The 25,674-nt window shown below is 43.3% G+C and overlaps 2 protein-coding genes across 2 annotated transcripts; one reads left to right on the top strand and one right to left on the bottom strand.

Moving 5' to 3' along the window:
• The first annotated feature begins 2,274 nt into the window (after positions 1-2,274).
• On the top strand, positions 2,275-22,328 carry LOC110987844 (snake venom 5'-nucleotidase-like). The gene is made up of 8 exons (XM_022250958.2): positions 2,275-2,956; positions 3,126-3,342; positions 3,857-4,042; positions 10,492-10,695; positions 11,482-11,721; positions 18,236-18,391; positions 20,405-20,602; positions 21,410-22,328. The coding sequence occupies exons 1-8, from the start codon at positions 2,588-2,590 to the stop codon at positions 21,634-21,636; spliced, it is 1,797 nt and encodes a 598-aa protein (XP_022106650.2). The 5' UTR covers positions 2,275-2,587; the 3' UTR covers positions 21,637-22,328.
• On the bottom strand, positions 21,891-24,917 carry LOC110987854 (cell adhesion molecule 4-like). The gene has a single exon (XM_022250971.2). It carries the CDS (start codon positions 24,268-24,270, stop codon positions 22,777-22,779), a length of 1,494 nt encoding a protein of 497 aa, XP_022106663.2. The 5' UTR covers positions 24,271-24,917; the 3' UTR covers positions 21,891-22,776.
• Between the last annotated feature and the right edge of the window lie 757 nt (positions 24,918-25,674).

The raw sequence follows: 25,674 nt of genomic DNA, 5'->3' as shown, positions 1-25,674 counted from the left end.
ATGCTCCACGACCTACTAATCCAAATTGATCAAGCACTGCATTAATCGTTGCCCACATGACGCCGTAGCTCTGGTGCTTGGATGTTTGAAATCTATCTCATAACTGATACGCTTTTGTTCGTTAGAAACTACAGATGGGTGTCAATCACTGTTTGGATTTGTGCTAATAAAAAGGGGTCAGGACATGCAACTTTGACACCTTTATAACAGATTTTGAAAACTGCCTCACTGATTACCGAACTGGAGTTGAACAGCTCTTCGAAATTCCAGCTAATTTCATGAATTATAATCAGTTATGACAAAAGGTGGTAAGTTTACCGCGTTGCGTCCAGAGGTCATTGGTCAGTGCCAACTAACTCCCGTTTTCACTGGTAAAGTCATCCGTAAATTCATACTATCGCGATCAGTGGCTCCACAAGGAACGCAGGCACGTTGATCCGAGTCCTGCTCAGGTACAGTTTGCTTGTTACCCAAGGACAAAGACATTATACTCCTAGGTCTGGTAGCTGGTTTGCCCGTTGTATGCCTTGTATATGATGAGATCTGGCTCAAGGACACAAACATAAACTCTGAGACCAAGACCCTAGATAATAAGGAACCCCGCAGGCCAGAAGCCTGTCATTTTTACCTGGGGAAAAAGAGATAGTCTTGAATCCAATGGTTGGAGTCAACCCCATATGGGCCTAAGGTCAGAATGTGGCCTTGCAAAAGGGTTGATTCAAGACAGTGACTTGATTGGAACCCATAAAATAGGATGCTGCTTAAGGACACATACTCCTAGTCCTGACGACTGGATTCGAACCCTCACACAATGTACTGCTTAGCGTGGTGCCTAGATTGGAACCCACACGCAGACCTATAGGACTGAGTGTGATGTCTTTAGGTTCAGGGACACAGACGTAATGTACTCGCTGTAGACAAACCTCATCATGTAAAAAGAAGTGCTGCAAAATACCAGTTTTTTCTGGTAAAAGTCTTGATAATTTTTCTCTGTCTCTGAGTAATTACAGCTTTGTAGTGTTTTCGTGAAGTGCATGCAAGTGGTGAAACATCGATGCACATGTGTCACAACACTGTCCAAACAAAATGACACTTGCATTGACTGTAAATTTGACGGAGGCGGCTAAAAAAAGAGGGATTGCAAAACCATGGCGATTACGTTTTGAAAATGCCAGTTTACATTGACTTCTGTTGAAATGATAGAGTGGCTTAATGATGTTATCTGACACAGATATCTGTTTTCAGATATCTCTACTACGACTACAGTCAATAGCCAAGATAAGGTACCAGATCATCTCGCCAGCCACTGCATGACAAACTGGTAATGTGTGTACAATGTGTGTCGTGTGTTTATTACAGCACTTGAAGAGTTCATAACTCATGCTGTCGCGTTCAACCGAAAGAAGCTTGGTCGATGGTAATAATGTATGACTTTGATTTGCCTCTATGAGAAGGGAGGGGTAGCTGTGATAAGACAGGTCAGAAGATCATAAAACTCAACTTGATATCTCGCTTTGTGTATGTACAATGTGGTATTTATGACATAGGGCGATCTATTGATACAGTACTATAGCGGCTGCGGACACAACATGAATATTCGTTCAGAACGGTTTTTAGCTCTTGCGCGCCATTCTTGCAGTGTCAAAAGCCGTCTTTCATAAAGCAGTTTGAGGGTAAGCAATACATACATTCATGGGCGTAAATCCTGGGGGTGGGCTATTGAATCATCTCCCCACTTTTTTTGTGATGAGCAAAAAAAAAAATAAAGCCGATTGTGAAGAATTTACAGGATGTCCCAAAATGTTTGCACTATCACTAAAAAGGGAAAGCAATTTTTAAAAGCCATAAATATACCATTCCGATGTAAGATTCTGCATGAATTTGATAAACATTACCGATGTACGTTTTCATCATGAACATCGCCCCTATATAGTGTATATGGTGTCCCCTCCCCCATCCCCGCTTTTCAAATTTCGATGGCCAGGCAAGTCACCCCCAACCCTTTCTCATCCCCCATTCCTCCAGCACATATTTACGCAACTGCATGCATGCAATGGTTACAGGACGTCATATTCATTCCCTCGAAGGTCGTTCGAAAAAAGTTAGATTGAATAAGCACGAACATTACGTCTATAACCCTTATATAAAATGATCTAGTCCAAACTTCAAGAGCCAGACCAAGCATCAAGGAAGTTCAATATCAGCTTCCCATCCCGTCCCATTGGGAGACTTCGGGACACGTGAGCTAATGTGCGCATGCTTAAAGTGACGCAAACAGTTCTTTTTCTGACAGAAAAAACGTTACGTTTACCTTTTCCTCATTCTGATGTATACGTTGTCGGTTGATACATCATGCGTAGATCAGTGATACGTTATCGGTCAGAATTCCTCTTTTAAATTACATGATCCGCCTTCAGGTGATTACACAGTCGGTTAGAAATTCTACTAAGTGACACTGTCGGTCACTTAGATACATCATTGATTGGGGATACAGTATTGCTCAATTTTGTGATACAAACTCGGTTGGTGGTACATTATCAGTTGTAAAACCTTGATCATAGGACGACTGGAAACTTGAAAGCTAAACATGCCGCGTTTTCCAATTTTTACCTGCAATGTATTCCTGCCGTTGCTTTTTCTCTGGGGGTATGTTCACCTAACACCTCCGCACGTCGTCGGCTTTGAGCTAACCATCATACACACCAACGATGTGCGGGCCCGATTCGAGCCAGTCAGTGCCAGGTACGGCGGGGAATGCACCGCTGACATGGAAGCGAAGGGAACGTGCTTCGGTGGGCTGGCCCGTCGGGCCGCCAAAATTAAAGAAATACGCGAATCAAGCGAGAACGTCCTTCTGCTTGACGCCGGTCATCAATTCCAAGGGAGTATGTGGTTCTATGTCAACAGGGGCTTGGCAACGGCACACTTCATGAACAGACTGTCCTATGATGCTATGGTGAATATATCGTGTTTATAATTATCCAGTCTGATTCTGTCTTCGATGACTGTTTTAATATTTTGTATTCCATGAAAGTTGATGGGATATTAAGTTTGACAACTTTTTCCCAAAGATATTCCGTGTGTTCAACTGGCACTATCGCTGTTTTGGGATGTTCCCCATACAGGCAATCGGACAGCACGAATTCGACTTTGGTGTGGAAGGTTTGGCCAGGTTTGTCAACAATTTAACATTTCCAGTGATAGGTAGCAACATTAATACCAGCAAGGAGCCGAGCCTTGACCGTCTGGTACTGAAACAACACGTTGTTCAGTTCGCCGATGGGCAGAGGGTTGGCCTCGTTGGCTACAGCTATGCAGAGACGCCAGATATTGCAAATACCGGTATGATATTTAACCTCCCCCCCCCTTCTCCGAATTAATACCATCTGATATTCTCGTATGCTATTTGTCAACATTTGTGTTGAGCCAGAAGCCATTTTGTTAATTGAATGGCCCAATCGCTTCAGGTGTCCCAAATGTGAAAAAAAGGCTTTTCTTATTTTTGTGTGTCAAATTGATTGTACAGAAATAACTACAAGTTAAAGGTTACTTCGTCATTAGGCTCTGGGTGAAGAAAACCGAAACGATATCTTGTTAAATTTCCTGACCCGGTGTTACTGAGCAAAATAGTTTGAAAGAAGACGAAATCGTGACTGGAGCGCACCCTTCTGTTACCGGAAGCTGCTTATACAGGGCTGCCATAACTTCAATGAACTGCAATAAAATGACATCTCAAACCGTATGCTTACAGCTTATCTTCATTCTTAATTAATTCTTTCAAACTAAAAGTTTGGATGATTTGATTCAGCCTGTGAACAAAGCAGTAGAGGTGCCTTAAAACTGTCCCATGTCACAGGTCACTTGACGTTCCTGGATGAGGTGGAGGGCTTACAACCGGTCGTGGACAGTCTTGTGTCCCAGGGTATCAACCAGATTATTGCACTAGGACACTCCGGCTACGACCGAGCGCTAGTCATCGCCAATACACTGATAGGCGTAGATGTAGTGGTCAGTGGGCGCGATTCGACCCTCTTGCATACAGGTAAACACTGGGCTTTGTCTTCCCTTCCCCCATCCCGACCATTATGCATACCCCAACCGAAACTACAGGGAAAGTCTCATCTGAGTGAGAGGGATTCCCAACATACATAATTCAATAACTTATTCTATTACATACACCAATGATACAACATGCATGTGTGTCTGTATATTAATGCCACTCCAACTTCCACTCTAACAAGGATCTAGACTGCAGCTTTTATGACAAATGCACTGATTTCTTTGGTGTGATATCCGGCCCACATACCCCGCACGTAGGCCTAGTTTGAAAACCTTCACTGTCTGACCCAGTCGGGAAACATTATGACATGACCCACTTGCCAAACAACAAACCATTATAACTTGAAATACACAAACAAGAAACCCTTGTATACAGTCGGCGATGCGTTAGCCTTTTACTAAAAGACTTTGAAAAGAATTTTAAGCAATTGTCTGGTACATGAGTTTGTCAAACAAGCAGAGTAACACAAAAGCACGCTCGTTTGGTTGCGTTTACCATCGTCGCCGAAGGAAATTCTTCCTTTGATGAATTGATGCAACAGACTAATAATTGAAAGGCTGTATTGCAGCTGGGAAGACAGGCCCGTAGGCTGGGGGGGTCGGGGGGTCAAACGAACCCCCCCTGCTCGCTTCTGAGTTCCGCTCGGTTGTTTTTTTAAAATAAATATATAATTGTAATATACCGTAATTTTCAGAATATATGGCGCAGTTTATACATTGATTCTCATGCGGAAAAATATCTCTGCGGTTTATAATGAACTGCGGGCGGGTTATACGGCAACATTTGAAGAATGAAATCAGTCACTAAACGCTGCGCCATGCCTGCAACGCAACCCAGGCCGCCGCTGCGCGCCGCGGCCGGCCAGCCACGCGTACCAGCGGCGCAGCGTTCCGGGCGCGGGGACAAGGCAGTCATGTTTTCATTGGTTACCGTTCACATTGGCTCTACTCATGTGTTGGTGAAGGAAATCAGTCCAGAAAGACTGAATAGACTTGTAAATGCACGATAAGTACCGTTCACACCTCACCGATGTGTGGTACGTCTGTTCGTTTTTGTCTTTTATGGTTGTGTAATCCATGTTGTTTATCATTTTACTGGTCTTAAAAAGTATTGCTGCATAGCCCACCCAGCAAGGACACTAAAACAATTTCGAGGACTCAAGAAAGTTTAGTTTTAATAAAAACACTGGTTTGCACGCTGCTCCACGTTACAATTGAAGAATGCGCTCCGGAGAGTGGCGCGAACTCGGTGGCACTTCGAATTTTCGTTTGGAACGTCTGTGTATGGAGCAATATCTTACCTCCAGTTTCACGAAGGGTGAAATTTAATCAGACTCCAAATATTCTGATTCATAAATTTCGATTTCATATAACCGCTACAAAGTTCTGATGACATATTAATTTGGTCCGTTTTTCCGACTTTTTTTTCCGAAGTGCAAAATGAAATGCGCCTCAAAACATTTTTCCCCATTTTTAGTTAGCTGAGTAAAGGTTATGATGATTTACTAGAATTTATCACTTTTTTAGAACTTATGAGAATTTTTGTGGGATTTTCTGAGAATTTTTTTAATAATTATGGTCATATCATTCACTCGTCACCCAGCACCAGATTCAAGGTGCTGAGTGAAGAGCAAATTCATATACCAGGCCAATTTACAATAGACCTACGCTGTGAATATTGAAAACTGAAGTAGTGGGCCTATGCAAGTCTATACCTGCATCCTTCGGTTCGCGACAAACATGGAACTTGTTTGAGTTTGTGTTCCAAAGCACATTGTGATAGGCCTTAGCATAAAACTGTGTGTTCACAGTACCAAAAGTTCCACTTTTGGGTTTGACGAACCCCCCTAGTGTCTGATCAGGCAACGGGCCTCGAACCCATCAAGGAGATATTTTTCAAGATGTATTTTTGCGTTGGGGAGATGTCAATTCATATAACGGGTTTTGCCCTTACCCAACGTATATATTAATAAACACTGTATGTTCAGTGCTTGTCCGAGAGCTTGCAAAAAAAAGTCACAAGCTTATAGTCCAGTCCAGTGACAAATGAACTTTGATGATACTGCGATCATTAGCAGTGGCAGATCCTAGTTGCATGGGCACATCAGGTAGTTAGATCTTGTTTCTGCAGCTGACATGAATCTAACGAAGGGAATTGAACGGTGCCGGTGGCTCCTTGGATATACCACAGCATAATCACGATGACACCTGTGAACAAGTACCGAGAAAACCTGTTTTTATGTCTTAAACATTGTTCATTTGTAACATCTCTGAAGAAATTACAGTTATTTCTGAAGGGAAATGGCTTCGCACGACGACCGTCATATGGTGAACACATGTGTTGTAGAAGTAAACAAACTAAATATAGCACACTGTATCTTGGGCACTGAAAGTTGCGTGATCCTGGGTCACCAGTAACCAATAGAAAGTTAGCGCATTGGGCGTGAGGCTGGAAACAATGGGTGCGTTCGATTAGCTTACACGTGTAAGTCAAACGTACACGAGAGCGTTTGTTGAGCCATCACGTCATCTTCGTGTCTGCCCTGGTGTCAGCCACCACTACCCCAGCTAGCGCTAGCGGTGGGTCTCTGGAGCTCGGAGGCTGCCCGAGTGTAATGACGTCACGGATGGACTATTCGTGCATGGGCGCGTGATGGAAGTGGCGGGGACTCGATCTTTTTCCCAGAATGCCTTGGCGAATACACTGCTGCGTTCGATTAGCCTCATTTCGAGGCTTCCCTTGGTGTAACACCGATGTATTCAGGGAAGCTAATCGAACGCAACCAATGTTGTCGGGCAGGACATGAAAACGAATGGAAAAACGGGTGTGTTCGTTGCATGCATGGGACAGACGACACACGAAAAAGGACTGTCAATGGCGTCGGACATCACGGGAAGGATGAAGTAGTGGCGGCTGCACCGGCGCAGCACCAATGGCCTGATGATGGGGGGGGGGATAATCTTATCCAACTGGTAATTCACTGACTGGAGTCCTAGCTACCCGATGAGCCATCTGAAATAAATCGACACTTCTGAAGTTTGCAATTGTAACTGTGTGTTCGTGTCGCCTTGCATTGTGATCGTCCGAACTGTAGCCCCAACTCGATTCACACGAATCAGGCCGACATGGCATATCACTACATTTCTATCATTGATCAACCCAAAGTACATAGCATACATTCCAAACTGATATGATTGAACTGTTTATGACTTTCCTCAAAAATGATTTGAAAATTTTAAAAAATCATGTCAACTTCAACTATACGTGGAATATTGAAAGTCTTGAAAAGGGTTAATGTATGAAATTTTGATGCAAGACAATCCGAGGTAAAGGGTCATCCATAGAAGTTGCTATTTTTTGTCAAAAGTTTGTAAAATTAATCATGTATATGTAATATATACACTTCAAAAGGTCACCTAATTTAGAATCTAAAAGGTTGCCTAGACACTTCTCATTATTTTCATTTTTGCAGCATGTTTTACCGATGTTATTTACCGGAAGCTTAACAATTAGAATTTCACAGGACGAACCTTTTCTTGATCAAACATCAGAGAATTTTAACGAAATTTGTTTCCCAACTCAGGGCCTTTTATTCAAGTTTTCCTTGTGTATTAAATTAGATTTAACAAAGAGAGAAATCAAAACACAGTCAATTCTTATTAGACATTAATCAAGTACACAGCAAAGAAAAAAAGGCCCCATTTAGTACCGAATTTAGCAGAATTTCCGTTAGAGGTATCTATAGATTTCTTTTCAAATCGTCTTTAAACAATAAAAATGATGGTTTACCCCCGTTCATTTCATCTTTTAAATATGGAAGCGGCAAAGCAAGCGAAATAAATTAAGTACATTCCTGGAGTTATTATATTCCGGAGAGGATAATTTTGTTATCCAAAAGCATATCCATACTCAAGGTATTTTTAAGCTAATCGCCGATCTGATTCCAAAAAGAGGTGGAAAACTCAAAAGTACAAAAGAGATGCATCAAGGTTTCACCCTCGGCTTGACAAAAAGAACACAAGTTATTATCTCTTTTACCAATTTTAAACAAATAAGAGTTACCGACCAAGATGTAAGTCTCTATTGAATTTTTAACACAATTTAATAACGCCACGACCTCATACCTGAATAAGTAATACCATTTCCTAATACCCACTTCTATAAAAATCATTTCAAGCAGTCAGGGTGAAGCTAAAGATCAAGAGTTGACCCCATCATGATCTGCAGACTTGCAAGCAATACAACTTGAGGTTCCCCACTGTCATGCAGTTTGTCATCAGAACTCATTTTGTATCTGTCAAAATAGTCATTTAGAACAGTGCACACTGTAATTAAGACCAATTTAAGAAATGTTCACAGGAATATCCGTGATACTTCAATGGAAAAATTGAGCTGACTTTTAATTCCTGGTTGACCATATCAATAACTCATGTTCTGCCTCAAGAGGGTAAGGTTTCTTGCCCTAGACTCATAAACTGCTTGTGTGTGGTTAAACAGCTTGAACATCGACAGGAGTAGTAATTCCGTAGCAAGTGTGAACACTATTTCGACAATGTATCAGTCTCAATTTCCCAATATCTCATGTCGTTTGTGTGGTGCGTTGTGGTATGTGGGTGCAACATGGGTACACCTGTGGTTGTTTGTACGTACATGTACATGTACGTAGGACATAAAAGTAACGCTACATGGTACAGCAAGCTGCACGTGCCATGGAGCTATGGTTCGGTGGAACACTGTTCTAACAAGGTCCTTCGGATTCCCAAATTACCTTGTTATAATAGTTACCTTGTATTATCAGTAATGGAAAACAAAGAATTGGGACCTAAAATTGTCCTTGTTATAGACGCGACCTTAGCAGTGCTCTTCTTGTATGTAGGGGCAAGACTACAAGAGCGAGATAACTTTACAACTTTTGACTCTATAAAAACGAACCTCGAGGACTGTATGGAATGTGAAAAATTGAACCTTGAAATTGTACAGAATTTTTGAGTTAAAAACAGTTGGCCGTGTTAATCTTCCGAACTCATAATCTTATCTTCACTGTGTTTTTTCAGCTTCGGCTTTATGGTCCACTATTTGGCACATATTCTGTCATTAACAAACTGGGGTCGTACGTCACAGTATGCTGCGCAATGGTGGCATCATGTACGCATGTCTAAATACGGGCACAATGCTTTGTATACAAGTAAGGCCAAGGCTGTATACACATGTAGTATTACATGTACTAACACAGTGGCAGTGCTAAGCGGTAAAAGTCATACATACATGTACACAAACGGCTGCTCAAAGGAAGTGCATTTTGAAGAAGCAAAATCAAATTGTGCCAAAACATTTTTTACCCCGTGCTACGCTTTATTCCTACTTTATCCCATACACAAGGATCAACCTGTCCCAGACTTTCTGACCTTATGCCTATCCCTTGCCAAAGGTCAATCTGTACCAGAATTTTTCACCCTACACCTCATTCCTATTCATATCATTATCATATTATTATTATACTTATGCATATTTATGACCTTTCCCTTTTCTGGGTCAAAGGTCAAAGTGTGCTCAACTGACGCCCCCCACTACTTCGAATTCATGCTTCCCACCTTTGTAGATTTGGCACGTTCGAGAACTGATGGTGGCGTCCGGGTAAACGACGTATGTTGAATGGCTGCCAATATGAGTGCTAACAAATAACCTAGCACACCCCGTGTTTCACCGATGCTTAATATACGACCAGACCTAGATCTTTGACTGAGTTAATCCTCGTTCTTTTTACACAAAACTGGCGGCGAAAAACCAAACTCCATTTAGTCTAAAGGGTGATGTGACAAAATGTTAGAGGTCGTGTGTTTTCTTTAGAAATTGACGAGTGGCAATTTGTGGAAACCAACACCACCACTAATCTTTGTTAGTTAATGGCTTTTAACATACACGCAGCAAAAAGACATTAGTCAAAATGACATCTTATTTTAGTCACTACTGATGCCAGATTAGTCATCAACTAAAGACAATTAGTCATTTGGAAATGACTGAACAGAATAATTCATTTTGACAAAAAAGGAAGCCCCGATGACGGGGTTTTTTTTAGAGATGCCCAAACAAGTAAAATTTCTGTTGCAGGTTTGAATACTTTTGACCTTGGGTGTAGTGTTTCTTGGTCAAATCACGTTCACGGTTCGTGCCTGTGCACCTAGATACGTCTTTCAAACCCACGTCCAACCATAGTTCAGAATGGGGTAAGAAATTGGCAGAAAACAATTCATCGGTTTGAGTTGATTTTCTTTAATTGTCCAATGTTTGTTTTTAATGTGTGGTAACTGTAAAGTGTGTAATTTGTCACTTTTTGCGCATGTGCTGTTGTATGTTGAAAATGAGTAGAGGTTAGGGTCACATTACATCCCAACTGGCAATTCTCATTGACTCGCTGAAACATTTCCCATTAGGTGACAAACCCTCGACTGAGACGCCAAAAGGTGACTATCCTGCAGTGGTCCATCCAGACCATAACCCAACGGTCACTGTGTTAGTGGTCCAAGCAGCCCAATACGGCAAATACCTGGGCAACTTGAGTGTATGGTTTGATGACAGCGGTGTTGTTTCGGGATTTGGCGGGAACACCGTCCTACTGGATGACAGTGTGGAGGAAGGTATACAGCAGAAAATGTGTTACTTAAACAATTAACATTTTACAGTCATGTTTAAATGCTATAATCATGTTTACAGTGAACATTACCAATTGGATATGGACATTGAACGGTTTGGCTTGTAAACATGTTGAGAGTGATAGCAAGATTGTGTTTAATTGCCAAACACCTGCCGTTTTAAAGAGCATGGCGTTGAAATTTTGAACTGAAATTTAAACAAAAGTACAGAATTTGCCTTTTTCGGACTCACTGGCAAGCAAACTGGACGTTGCATGCTGCTTGTAATGTGACGTTCACAAATCTGCTCCAAGAGCAGGTTAAGGCTAGTTTTCTTATACAGTTCAGGGTGGTTCAGAACTGTTCGGATGTCGCTATAGTAACTGTATTTTTTAAACTTTGTTGTGATGTAGATTCAGAATTGTATAGTCACAATATTTCAGTTAAGGACAAGATTCTTTAGTGGTTGGCTTGGATTACCGTGAAATTGGTACGTGGTATTCAAGGAAAATACTTCATACACTCGAAAAACTCCCAGGTCAGTTGACCCAGAAATGGGTCCCATTCGGCGTGGCCTATATACAGGTCAAAAAATGACCCAGAGAGGATCACATATGACCCAGAAATGGTCAAATATGACCAAAAGGGGGTCATATTTTGACTCAGAGAATGGTCACGCCGACTGGCACCCAATTCTGGGTCAATCTTACCCGGGAGTTTTTAGAGTAGAGAGTAAGTAAGTAAAGCGTACGATATCTAACTGATATGAAACATTTTCTTTTTATTATTAAGACCAGGAAATTTTAAAGGAGATGGAGCCTTGGAGAGACCGCGTGACTGAAGTAGCCAATCAGGTGGTCGGACAGACGTTGGTGGATCTGGACTTCGCGGCTTGCGCCTCCGCAGAATGTGCATTGGGGAATCTTGTGGCAGACGCTATGCTGTTCCCCAACTTGAACACATCGGACGGTTGGAGCGATGTTAGTATTAGCATCACGACTACCGGAAGTATGGTCTCATCTGCAGGCGTTGGTGAGTTTTGTCTGTTTAGTCGTGATTTCTTCCCTATGCACGATCTTATTTCAACTGTCATGCAGAAATGAAGTATCAGCGTCTAGAAAATTTAGAAATATGTATATTTTTTTTAGGAAAGAGCAAGCTATGTTTTATTCAAAACATCATTATAGTGTGCTGAAGATAATAAAACTGAATCAGGTCTAAATGAGAATCGGAAGGTGCATAATGTAACCGAATGATTGCCATTTGCAATCCAGATGAAATAAAAACGAAGCGGCACAACAGTGTTATGAGGAAAATGCTAGTACCATTCAAAATTTCATCACTGTAACTTAGTAATCGCCGCAGCAAAGACCAGACCAAAAACAGCGAGCTTTATTATTTTTGGATATCTCCTGTGGCAGCCCCTACATCTGGGGAACTCTCAGACGTACTGGCATAGTCTTTCCTCGGGTTTTGAGAGAGCTTAGACGAGGCCCTTCAATCGTGTAAGGACCCACCAGGGATGCCTTAACTGTCCTGGCTGAGTTTTTCTATCTTCTTCAGACTAATCACCCTTTGCAGAGGCAACTGTGACACATGAGCATTCCTGGTGGAAACAAACCAGGGTTATGGTAGTTACCGGTTTTAAGCTGGTCTTATATGGTGATATAGTCTGGCGCCAGGGATCATGACCAACAGTCGGGCAGGCTTTTTAGCTTCATTTATAGCTACCGCCCGCTTAAATCATGAAGCATCTTGCCCCTGATCAGTAAAGTGCTATAGTTAACCTCACGCTACCATCATGGGTGTGCTGGGATTAGGGTCTAGTTGTTAACCCGAGAAGCCTACACTTAAATTTGCCACATGGAACGTTCGGACAGTGACCATTGGAATGTCTACCAACAATGATTTGGATAGCGAAAGACTGCAGGCAAGAAAAACTGCTGTCATCAACCATAAATTCTTGAGGCGAAATGTTCATATTGCTGCCCTTCAAGAGACTCGTCTATTTGACTCGGGTTCTATCTTGGAGGAAGATTTCACATTCTTCTGGTTCGGCAGGCCAGCAGGAGAACCCCAAATGTACTGAACTGGTTTTGCAGTGAGAAACAACCTGCTCTGTGGCATTTAGATTCCAGAAACAGTATTCGACAGGCTCCTATTCTTCCAGATGAAGAATGCAAGACAGGGAAGTTTACTTGTCTTTTCAGCATATGCTCCTACACTTAAGGCAGACCCAGAAACCAAAGATAACTCCTACAACCAGTTGTAGGGAATACTGAGACACTCACCTGATAAAGAGAGAATTATGATGCTTGGAGACATGAATGCAAGGATTGGTATAGTATCTATGAGGACTGGCCTACTTGCATTGGCAAGTTGGTGTTGGACGTTTGAATGAAAATGGTCAACGCCTTCTAGAACTGAGCTAGCTGCAGGAATAACCTGATGGTAACCAACACCATGTTTTCCGGTCCCGTCTCTCAGAAGGTCTCCTGGTATCATCCTCTTTCACGCCATTGGCATCAGTTAGAATTTGTTATTGTGAAGCATGTCGTATTGAGGTGCACAATACTAGAACATTTCACAGTGCTGACTGTGAGACATATCACGGCTTAGAAGTTTCTAATATAGTACTTCAAGTTAAACCATAACACCATCACACTCTGAAATGTGTGAAAATCGATATATCTCAAACTTCCCAACCACACCAAAAACAGGCTTACGGTGAGAAGCTCTCTGCTGAGCTTGAGAAATTACCATAGAATTAATTAGGATCCTGAAACCTAATGGGATGTATTCGTAGTAGTGCGCATAAGATTCTTTCTTATTCGTATACTTAGGACTACTTCTGCCTCTGTATTACTTATAGGACATTTCCTCAAACCCCCACTCATCAAGCTTAAAGATAAAAACAGCTCAGTCACGTGTCCACATCCGGGTCCCTGTACTATCCTCTCCACGCATGCGCACCAGTGTTCTTTAAGTATCCTCCCACTAATTCATGTTTTTTCTCGTGTCCCAAAAAAACTACGAAGCTTTAAGGAATTTACAGGTATAGGCGCACATCAGTGGTGAGTGAGTGTAATTTGTACACCTTTGTTAGGTGTAGATTAGTATTATAGTTTGCTCTGTCGTTGAAGGTGGCAGCTTAAAGCAAAATTTTAGCCCGTCTGCGGATCTCTCGTGGGGAGTTCCCGTCATGGCGGCTACCGAGTGTACGGAGCGGGAAAATATGGCTGACAGCCCGCATCCTACCGTAATGACGAAACCGTGTTCCAGTGGAACATGTCGTAGGGTTCTGGGGGTGGATGACCCACACTCACTGTGCTTTAAATGCCGTTTTGGTTCTAATGGGCATACCTGCGATCTGTGTCTGAAGATGGGCAGTTTATCCTCAGAATTATGGTCTTCCTTTGTGAATGAGGCTAAGGAAAAGAACAAACAGAGATTGGCAGATAAGGCAGCGGCTTTGTAATCGCCAGGGGCTCAGTGCAGCCCCACTAATGCCCCCGTGGTGCATTTGTCGACAGGGCAGAGTTCCAACAAAGTCTCAATGACATTGAAAAACGCATGCAACATATATGATGCGGAGTATGATGCAAGGTTGGGCCCACAAGTTGGGCCCTTCAAGAGGAGTTAACCCCCCCCCCATACTGTTTCCCGTATGGGTGATGAGGCCCCTCCCCTTGGCCAGTCGGCTTCCGTTGAAGGTCAGGGTATGAGGCATATTCAGCCAAGGTCTCCCGTGGGGGGCTCCGTTGGCTCTGAGTCTGTCGCACCTAGAGGTTCTGAGTTGCCACGTGGGGGCAACCACAACAGCAACCTTACACGTGATGACGGTGGTGATTCATTGTTACTTCACCCAACGACTGATGAACTGTTTGAGGATTCTGTGTCTCAGGTTTCCACTGGCAATTTTAAACGTGGTCATAGGGCTGCACAAGGAGATGTATCTTCGCAAGATTCGGTTAGTCAAGTGGGGGTTGGCCCGCTTCATGGGGCTGACCGTGATTTGGAGGGATCTCTATTGGAGTTTGAAGGCCTCGATGTCAATGCAGAGTCCTTCTTTGAGGTAGTGAAGGAGGCAGCACATTCCCTTCCAATAAACAAAGCCCACTTCGAGGAACGGGAAGACCCTGAGATTACATCAGCTTGTTTTGAGCCTAAGCAGAATAAGGTGCTCTTGCCACGAGCAGCTGGTCATAGGAAATTGATTGACAAATTGTGAGCTGGGAATCCAGAGCGTATTCCCCTGTATCGGGCATCTTCGATAACAAGGTAAAAATTCTAGAGGAGGACTATAGGAAATATATGGTACCCTCCAGGCTAGACCCTCTCTTGGTCCACGAGCTCAGCCGGGTGGTTCTCGGGTTTCATGCTGAGGCTCCCAAGCTCCCTGATAAGACCTTGGATGTGGCGGATCGCCGCTTCATGAATATAGAGAAGGAAGCCAACATTGGAATGGCTTGTGCTGTGTCTCAATCTTGGCTGTTAGAAGCGGCCTCCAAGCAAATTTCTAAGCTGGAGGGGTGCCTCCAGAATTTTCTTGACCAGCAGAGCTTGGAAGATCTGAAGGACCAGGTTGATATTGGTTCAGTTTCTCGGGCTTTGGGTATGGCTCAGGAGGCCACTCTGGATATGCTAGACCTTCAGGTGAGGGAAGCGGCCAATGCGAAACTAGCCTGACGCACCATGTGGCTTCAGCAGACACGTTGGGTTGATAATACCAAGTCAAAACTCAGGAAAGCTCCCATTACCGGGGATGGTAATCTCTTTGGTAACAACCTCAAGGAAGTAATGGAGGAGTTTAAGTTGGTAGATAGCCAGCTCGATGGAACCGATAGCCTTCGTCGTGTTCCCCTTCATACTGCGATGTACCGGCATGCGTACAAGCCCAAGCCCACCAATGTCCTCCGTCGAAAATCTTCCTCCTCTCAGAGGGAATCCTCTAACCATGGTTTCCAAGGGGGTGCGTCCAAGAAACCTCAGCTGGATGGGAGTAATTTTCGGAGCCCAAAGGCCAACTTCCAAAGGGGTTGTCGGGAAAGAGGGCCTTTTTGGCGTAGTACCTATGGTGGAGGTACCTCTTCCTTTAAATCACAATAGGATAATGCGGGCCCTTCCCGTTCAACCAGAGGATCCGGTGGGGAGTCGAATTCAAAAAAGGGAGGATTTTTGGCAACACATTACAAGCGACCAAGGGTCCTCGAGATCGTGCGATCCGGTCATCTTTTGGAATTCCAGGAAGTTCCCTATTTCAACGGAATCAAAAAACTTCTGTCGGCTCACTGGCAACAAGTTCTTCTGTTATGTTCGACGAGGGTCAACGCCTTATTAGGCAAAAACGCCATCGAGCCTGAGCCTCAGATCAATCAAAACGAGGGGTTCTATTCAACATTTTTCTGGTGCCGAAGAAACCCTCAGGGTTAAGACCACTCCTCAACCTACGACCTCTGAACGGGTCTATAAAGAAGAAGAAATTCAAGATGAAATCCCTCCGGTCAATAAAGAAAGCAGTAAAACCCTTCGATTGGCTTTGCTCAATAGATCTGAAGGATGCCTACATGCACGTTCCAGTGAGGGAATGTCACAGGAAGTTTTTTGCGGTTCCATATCTGGGGGAAGACTTTTCAATGTCGGGTTCTTCCCTTTGGCCTCACGTCAGCACCGAGAGTGTTCACGAAAATCCTGGCACCTGTTGTGGCCAGGGCAAGAATGGAAGGGGCCCATGTGTTTCCGTATTTAGACGATTTGTTGATAAGGGCTCCGAGCAAGGTTCTAGCTCAAGAGGGAGTCAACAAAATTTTTGTTCTGTTAGAAAGTTGCGGTTTTTTGGTCAACAAGGGGAAGTCCAGTTTGACTCCCGGCCAGAATCTTGTATATATAGGCGGTCACTTCAAGACCCATCTTAATGTAGGTTGTCTTCCTCAGGAGAGGAGGGTAGAGTCGTTACAGTTTATAAATCAGTTTATAGATCGGAGTCAGACTGCTGCTCAGGAGTTCTTGCGGCTCCTTGAGATGATGGCAGCCTGTATAGAAGTAGTTTGGCTTGCCAGGCTTCACATGAGGCCAGTTCAGTTGTACCTGCTCCATTTTTGGCGCCCGGCCTCGAGGAATCTGGAGGCTTCGATTCCAATCAACGACCATCTTCTTCATCACCTGCAGTGGTGGAGGGTAGGGAAGAATTTGTTGCAGGGGGTCCCCATGACGGGGTTGCCCCAGAGATCACTCTGACGACGGATTCGAGCGACTATGGTTGGAGAGTCAGTTTGTACAGGGCCTGTGGTCGCAAATCGAAGTTCAATCCCGGCACATCAACATGAAGGAGTTAATGTCAGTGATGAAAGCCTGTCACCACTTTTGCCCCCTTCTGAAGGGCAAACAGGTCCTAATAAAGTCAGACAATTCCACGGTGGTGTCATACATAAACAACCATGGGGGAACGAGATCTCCCAGCCTTTGTATGGCAGTTTGGAGACTTTGGCTATGGTGTGTGCAGAATCAAATCGTCCTGTCTGCAGTGCACATTCAAAGATCCCAGAACAACCTAGCCGACAAGCTGTTCAGGCAGACGTTGATGAATTCCGAGTGGGGCCTGTCTCGTTCGGTTGTGAAGTCTCTTTTCCGGAAAATGGGCGAGTCAGTGATCGACCTGTTTGCAACAGCCAGCAACAGACAGATCCTAGTGTTTTGCTCGCGGGACCCGCGAAGCAAGGCATTTCACTTGGATGCCTTAACTCGGAATTGGGATGGGTTGACAGCATATGCTTTCCCCCCGATCGCACTGATTCATTTGGTTCTGGATCGCATAGAGCGTTACAAATGTGCCAACTTTTAAAATGTGCCAACTTTTAACGCCCAGTAAATAGGAGAAAGATATGTAATTTTAACAAAACATGAAAATCCCCTTAATGCTTAAACGTAACAAGGTTCGGTGAAATTCACAGAGAATAAAAATGTTACAAGTTCAAAAAACAAAAGAAAAAGTTTGAAAAGCACATTAAGAAAACGGTGAACTAAAGACAAAATCATCAGTCAAGGGGGTACACAAAGTTTTATGGATGCAGATTACCGGCGAAAAATTGCAGCGGCGATCATAGGGTACAAAGGGGTTTCGTGGTTGTGAAACAGATGGTGCGTAGCAAGCGTTCGCTGCGCTCTGGCTATGGACATACCAGGCATGCGAGAAAGCAGTAATTGGCCAGATGTTACGGCCCGGGCAGTTCAAACTCCTTCTGTGTCCATCCTCTATGGTAGAAGGAAAGCACCAGGCCTGGTGGTCAACCAAGGTTGCGCTTCGAAAATGTTCTAAAGAGAAACTTAGCGGACTTTGGTATTGACCACGCTTCCTGGTCTTTTGTCAGCGAGACATTTGGCAAGCCAATCTTCTCCGTGGAAAACAGATACGATTAATAACTTAGAGAGATTGAGAAAGCGTCGATGTAGAAGAAATAACAGATGATAGAATATCTCAACGGCATTGTCAGCTATGACAGACGCCTGCCATTTTTTAAAAAATATATTGTTATTTTTACGGATATAGGAGATATTACGATAGGTACCATTAACAAGATAATACCATACGGCGATACCATAGACGTTATTGAGCTGAAAGGCAGACACCTACTAGAAGCACTGGAAAACTCCGTATTTGATTGGGATGAAGACAAGATCAATTACCAAATGATGCAAATGGCTGGTGAGTAAAACTAAAGTTAATGTTCTTGAAGCGAACCTATTGTAAACCGTTAGTTAACACATCGGAGACATCTTTGAGCTTTCTAAATTCCCCTATTATAGCTCCTAGTAACACCGCTTTCCTTGGAACGGAATGTTTCATTGACTGCCGTAAACCTATCTGCGTCCATAATCTATATTCTAAAAAAAGAGCGACGACAAACCTTTTGCTCATCGATTTTCTACACTTCGTTGGCTATGTTGTCGATTTTCTATATGTTTTTTCACACGGATTCATATGGAGTTTTTTAACTTAAAATAAATGGCCTCACCAAGTAAAAAAAAGAATCATGTGTACGGAGAGAAGACAGGCCTAGAGCCGTGTTAATGACAGGAAAAAGTTGCAACTCTAATTAAACCACTCTACTTGTGAAGTCATCCTGTTCAGAAAAAAATGTCAATTATTATGAAGAATTTAGTATTCTCTAAGAGTGTAAAGTCATTTCCTTGAAAGGACTGACCGATCAAATTGATTTGATAGAGAAATTTCAGTGAACACTGAATTATTACCGGTACGTCAGACACAGTTACGTACGCCATTTAAGAAGTTTAGGCCTAACAGGTTCCGTGTTCTCCTTGAATATTTCGATATGCCGCGCTAATATTTTCCATTCATTTCCGGTGGCTGTTAAGGATTTTCAATTAAAGACTCCTTTCAGTTCACTGAGACTTATATTTTAATGTGTCCTGATCTGGTTGTTAGTTTTATTTCATATATTTAATTTTAATTGTAACGTATAATTTTTCTTTTGTTTTGTGTTTTTTCCCTTAAACTTCGCATTTACCCAACTTTACTCTCAGTTTATCATCAGTTTTAACTCTTCCTCTATTAGCAAGTTATGCACGAAAGTGTAGTTGGAGTGTAGTTGGGGCATTCATTGTAACTAAATTAAAATAACAAAAACAGCCACCCAGGCACCTGCAATGCCATTTGAAGCAAGATATGGGACGGAGAGAACCCCCCCCCCCGCGTTTGTGTTGGTCATGGTTTGATCGGAATCTCAGGAATTCTTTACAGACTTCTAGGGGGATGTGTTAGGTAACAATAGCCTAGAGTGCGTATAGGGATTGGACAGGTAAGGTGGGTACCCCTCCGTCCCATATCTTGCCTGGCACCTGCAATGCATAACCTCCATTGAAGTTTCAAGAACTTTTAACGATGACAATTCATGTTAAACTTTGCAGACCAGATTAATCGTTTAGAAACTTACCGGTACAATACTTCTCAGATGACGTACCGTATTCCCCGAACGAAATATCCTCCGAGGGTGACCAAGACCATGTATAATAATTCCAAGGTTGTGAACGTTTCTTCATTTGAGGAGACAGTGAAGTACGGTTCCCAAATTAGCCGCTCGCCCGGCCAGACGTGGTTATTGGTGGTGTAAAAAGTCCCCCAACTAACTCCGTGCAGTCATATCGAAAGCAATTAGCACAGACATCTTGAATCTAGCATATTTCCGCAGCTAACTTGTACATATAAATCCACTGTGTGTGCGCCTTACGATCCACCGATGGTGCCAACTGCATGTCTCTGTGTGTGGCTCGATATGCGTGCACAGTTCATGAACCCAGTCGAAGAGTAGTTGCACAATTAACGGCTTGGGCCAGGAATAAAGCCCGTATGCACATGCAGATGTTGAATAGCTAGCCAACGTTGGACAATGGTTCGAGTTCATTTCACTAAGTATTAGTTAAGACGTTTTGTTCTCTTGTACAATATGGACAAAAGTGGAGGAAGGGTCGTGGTTTAAGTTGGAGAAACGACTCAAAGGTGGAGATTCTTTGATTCAAATACGAATGTCCACCTTTTGTCATTTCTCCTTTGCAGAATTTCAAATTTGAGAGTGCGAGCAATTGACGAGGGACGGGTGCACATGTTTGAGTCCAGATACAGCAAGAAAACGTAAACATTGCAAATTTAACCCTGAATAAACTTTTATTTAAAAATGTTCACTTTATTTTATTTTTTCAGGAATGCGTGTAGTGTATGACCTGTCCCGTTTGCCTGGTGACCGTGTAGTGTCTATTGATGTACGGTGCGCAGACTGCCCTGTGCCCGCCTACGATAAACTGCGTCTGGATGCCGTCTACAAAGTAGCGGTTAACAGCTACATCGAGCAGGGCAAATACGGGTATTCGTCCCTCACAAAGAAGCTAAGCGTCCGAAGGGGTATGGACAATGTACATAAACACCTCTCTTAAAATTTCCTCATTTTCAGCCGTGGCAAAGCAAAGGGATGGGGAGCTCATCAACGGACACAAATTTGGTCTCGAAAGTGTAAGAGTTATGACGGTCAAGGAAAATACATTTATCTGTGCTGTAAAATATCACGTTAGTTCAATTGGCGCGCTAATTAGCGGTAGCATAGATGGGCTACTGGGCGGTCCCCCATTAACAATTCCATCTGAGTTTACGCTGGTACACGTTTGAAGAAATAGAGAAATTTTAAGCGGGTCCTTACGGTCTGCATTATGATGGCCACGATCGTGCTCTCCAATCCACTTTACCATTTGATTACAGTGGCTTCCTTGCTGTCAAAGTGATTTTGGCAATTGGGCAAAAACTGAAACAATAACTGCTGTATTTCCCGCATAATCTATTCATTACAAGCTATGTTTAGTGCACGTTAATACTGAATGTCACCGTCTCCTGCTAGAGTTCTTAAAAAAGATACTTGCAGTGGCAGCCTCGTTTTCGTATCCGTCCCCATAATCCAACTCCACGTGTAACGAGACAAGGCGCGAGAAAGCGTCGGCATAGAGACGAGTTTTTCTTTACCAACACATTGCGTTCACTCGAGTTTCTTTAGAACATAATTTTCCTCCATCAAAAAATGAAACGTGTGTCACAATGCGATTAATGGACACAGGTAAAACTACATATCAACCGTGGAGGAAGCGTATATCTCGCTGACAATCAGTTCTGATTTAACCTCCTTCCCTGGAAAACAAGTTTCTTACTCATTGGTCATTACAGGCGGCCTGGATGCAGACATCTTGAGGGACTACCTCCTGAAATTTTCACCCATTTCCCACAGCGTTGAGCTTGGGCGCCAAATCATACACAACGGAGATGCTTCCTGCTTTACCGACATGGAGTCCTCGGCAACTGCCCTGCGAGGCTGGAACCTGTCGATCATTTCGTGGGGGATATATGTATTTTTTCTACAATTGAAATCGTATATTAGGACAGAGGAAGCATAGGCTTCATTTATAAGCGTTTTCAATGAATGCTGCCCCCTTGTGTTGGTTTTTGGCTTCAGCAAAGAGGCTTACAGTTTGATTGTGTCGAAGTAAGCGGTTTTACATGCATTTATCACTTGCTATTTTGAATTTAAAGCTTGTTCTCGCTTGTTTCCCGGCCTCCATTTTTTGCATTTTTTTTTTCAATACACTCCTTGCTGTGGCAAGTTCGGGAACGCCATCAACAGATGAACATGGTCTATAGAGAACCCATCTACACGTTCGCAATACTAACATTTCATTTCATTTGCAGCAATATATAAAACAATCATTTAACAAGGCGTTTTGTATTGGTTACTATCATTGCTTCAGAGGAAATTTCCCTGAGACATGTAGCTGGGCACGTATTCTGGTTATACAGCATAATAAATTACTCTAACTTGCTTTGTCACGGCATATTGCAAAAAAACATCATTTACACATTACAAGTTGTATATGATTAGTTGTTACTTTCGCAATGGAAATCACACGTAATATTCACTGCCATACTTTCTATTGTATTTCTATATCAATTTTTAAGAAGCTGGCATCAAATAGATGCGTCTGCAACACGAAACTTTGGTCTGATTCTAAAGTCACTGCAGAAGATTACATGACCAAAAGGTATACTTCGATGTAAATAAAGCTCTTATTATACATGTAGATCAAGTAAAGCGTCTATTGTGCAAATGGCTCTGGTCTAATTAACCTTCAGGAACGTTTTGTAGGTTTCAGTGAAAATTAAACACAACTTATGAACCTAATGCGAATATATTTCGGCCGATTGTTGCACGTTAACGGGATATTATCTCTGTTTCTTTACAGATAGCAGGAGAAAGTATTTGCCTTACTTTGGAAAATATCAGTTTTATGATGGCTCTGATTCAAACTGACAAATAGCGAGGTGTTCACTCGAAACTATGAGCCCTATTTAAAATTTGGTTTTGGTACAATTTTTTCAACAATAGCATTCTATCTGTAAATTGCAAAATATTTATGTTTCAAGATGAAATTTTTATAACATACGTAGCCTCTTGCCCTGTCAGTGTGCCACCACAACAGGATTCAAACGAACCAAGAACCGAACTCTCCGGTCTTATTTCTGTCCACAACCCCCTCCCCTTACTTCCGTCCTCCCCTGTGCCGTTTCCCCTTCACCACGTCGTGGTTTACATACAGCTCGCTCCCTTTCTTTAAAACTGGCATGACAACTGCCTTCTCGTATTCGTTGCCACCCGATTTCACCTCCACAGGATAATCGGTGACTTCATAGACCGTCCCCGAGTCAGGCCTAGTCCCACGCCAGTCAGGGTCCGGCGGGAAGGTGAGATCCATGGACTCGGGCACCAGACCCTGGTAGGCCGACATCTGATGAGGGCGGTTGGGGCCAACTCGAGCGGAAAGAGCCGTGTAGTCCGTCTGCTGCTGATGATGATCGTCGAGTGCTTGGCGCGCAGCAACCGGGGCTGGCCTAAGCTGACGCTTAATCTTCATCCGCAGTAGGAACAGGCTTGTTACCACTATTACTAGCACGAGGACACAGGAGCAGACGACTACGACAATCATGCTTAAATTCGAGGAGTTGGTGCTTGGGAGACCCGGCGGATCAGTTCCTTTCATCAAGATCTGCAGTGTAACCGTGTCTAAAGCATACTCATTAGACCCATCGGAGACGAGACAGGTTAGGTTGAATATCTCCTTATACAATATGGTTTGTAGGTTGAATAAGTTCAAAACGCCGTCTTGGATTTGATAGTCAAATTGGAGATTCTGTGACGCATTCGGTAATGTCCATGTATATAACCTGTAGCTTTCCGGGAAGTAGCGACCACGGCACGTGAAGGAAACGTTGGCACCGCTCCGAATCGTTAAAAGCCTCGGCTGTATCTCGGCCTCCGGTGGAATATCCACGACTACTGAGCAGTTTCTTAGGCCAAGCAGTACTTCACTTCTCAGCCGACAGGTCAGTATCAGACCGTCGTCGCTCTCTGTAACACGGTGGGTGTATGTCAGACTGCCTGCGGAAGGCCCGGCGACTAGCTTTGGGCCTCTGTACCAGTAGAGCTGAGCGGGAGGAATTCCACCCCTGGAATAGCACGTGAAAAGTACGTCAGTACCAACCAAGTGATGGGGTACAGGGTGACGCATCAGACATTGTGGTGATGTATCGTTGGGCGGCGCGATCACAGTGATGTATACAGGGGGTGACCTAACCAACTCGCCTCCCGGAGATTCATAATTGCAAAGATAGCCACCTGCATCTTCTGGTAGTACACTGCTAATTGTCAAAGTGGCTGTTATCTTACCCAGACCCAGACTCTCGGAGCAGGTGCGACGTGCAGAACAGGGGAACGTGCCGTTTTCATTCATGAACTCAACCGAACCTCGCCCTACTAAGAACCATCTGCGCGGCTCCCTCCACGTGCACTGCAGTACAGTTGTCTCTCCAACGACAGCAGTAATGTTGTCAGGTGCCACGATGAGCTCTGCACCATTCTGCGCACTGGTGAGGTAAACCATCCTCATCCAAAACAGAAGTCCAAGAGGCGTCAACTGCAACGCGCCCATGCTGCTAGGTTTGCCAGTCTCTGCGAATGTACCTGTATGAAACGACATGGACCAGAGCGCCTCGTCTTGTGCTCACCAAGTGGAATGTTTGGAAGATTAAAGAATGAAAGTAAAAAAAAAACTAGCCCTGACTTCCTTGACATCACTTCCTGCATCTACCAGGTTTGAGCTAGGTCATTATTATGGAGAGTGACAAGCACGACAATGTGTCTGCTTCCTCGCTTCTTCCACCGGAAATAATTAAAGTGTTGTATTCACACTTTGTACCGTATACTCCGTTATTCCAACTGCACCCTTTCCATTACACTCAATTTTGTAATCATCGCGTAAAAAGTTGTATTTTCCCAACGTCCTTGCCGACTTGACCCTCAAATGAAGAACAACTAATGTTTCCTTCGACCAGATGTATCCTAAATTGAGTCTACTTGGTGTCAAAAGGATTGCCTTAAACACCCAAGACAGTCGGTCCCGTTGTTACAACACAGACACTGACTAGGACATTCACGCCAAATGCGGTCAGCATGCAGACATAAACCACAGGGCCCATGATGAGCGTGACAACTATGATCCTAAATTGTGAAAGTAGCAAGTCTCATGATCCTGAAGTAAATAAGACTAAGCACGACACCAATGTCACAGCTGGGGATTTCCCTCGTTGGTCATCCTCAGCAGACAGACAACACAGTCGGGATATGATCTCATTCGGGGAAATATGCTTCTTGCGCAATGGACTGGGACGCTCGGATTCCAAGTTACAGTTAAGCAGAACAGCAATGATATATTTTTTTGTCGACGGGCAAATGTTCCCTGTGCGAGCGTTAAAAAAACCCACATCAACAGAAACAAAATGCTTGGAAGAAAATTATTAAGAAAAATTAAAGTAAACCTAAAAATTGTGTATGTGGACAAAACACAGGCTGTTACAGCTGTTAAAGTCACTCCGAGACTTATGACCGTCCTATGAGTTACCTTATAACATAAAGTTATGACCAAGTAAGTCCTTTAAGCAGACAGAGGTCTGAAAGCTGGACCTCTAAAATGACGTAACATGACAGGGATGGCAGCATTATACTGCATTCTTACTGTATAACATGCTTTTTTAAAGTACCTTTCATATTTCAACCCAATCAGACATGAACCTCAGAAAACAAAGAACTTTAAATAATGCCCTTTTAATGTGATATAACTTGATACTCAACGCATCGTCGCGACGTTACTTTAATATTGTTTTCCTTTAACACACGCCCCTGTGTAAGTGCTCCGAACGTTTCGACTCAATCGGACCTGTTCTGCAGAAGATAAAAAGCAAACGGTCACCTTTAACGAAACATGCGCCTTCACTTGAACGATGCCAAAAACACCAGACATTTTATACCAGACATGTTTATATTTGTGCATTTTGAAAACTGCGGTTCTCTCAGGCGGGTCATGTTTTGATCTTGTCCAAATCCC

The sequence above is a fragment of the Acanthaster planci genome, linkage group LG05 (genome assembly GCF_054643075.1).
Source record: "Acanthaster planci isolate LZ-2023a linkage group LG05, COTS_SCS, whole genome shotgun sequence".
Lineage (NCBI taxonomy): Eukaryota > Metazoa > Echinodermata > Asteroidea > Valvatida > Acanthasteridae > Acanthaster > Acanthaster planci.
Note: the sequence above shows the minus strand (reverse complement) of the source record. Positions and strands in the feature narration are given on the sequence as shown.

Excerpts from the sequence above, each read along its gene's own strand:
- LOC110987844 (XM_022250958.2), top strand. The coding sequence starts at position 2,588 with ATGCCGCGTTTTCCAATTTTTACCTGCAATGTATTCCTGCCGTTGCTT. Across the intron at positions 2,957-3,125 it reads GACTGTCCTATGATGCTATG|GCAATCGGACAGCACGAATT; the intron begins GTGAATATATCG and ends TTCCCCATACAG. Across the intron at positions 10,696-11,481 it reads GGATGACAGTGTGGAGGAAG|ACCAGGAAATTTTAAAGGAG; the intron begins GTATACAGCAGA and ends TTTATTATTAAG.
- LOC110987854 (XM_022250971.2), bottom strand. The coding sequence starts at position 24,270 with ATGTCGTTTCATACAGGTACATTCGCAGAGACTGGCAAACCTAGCAGC.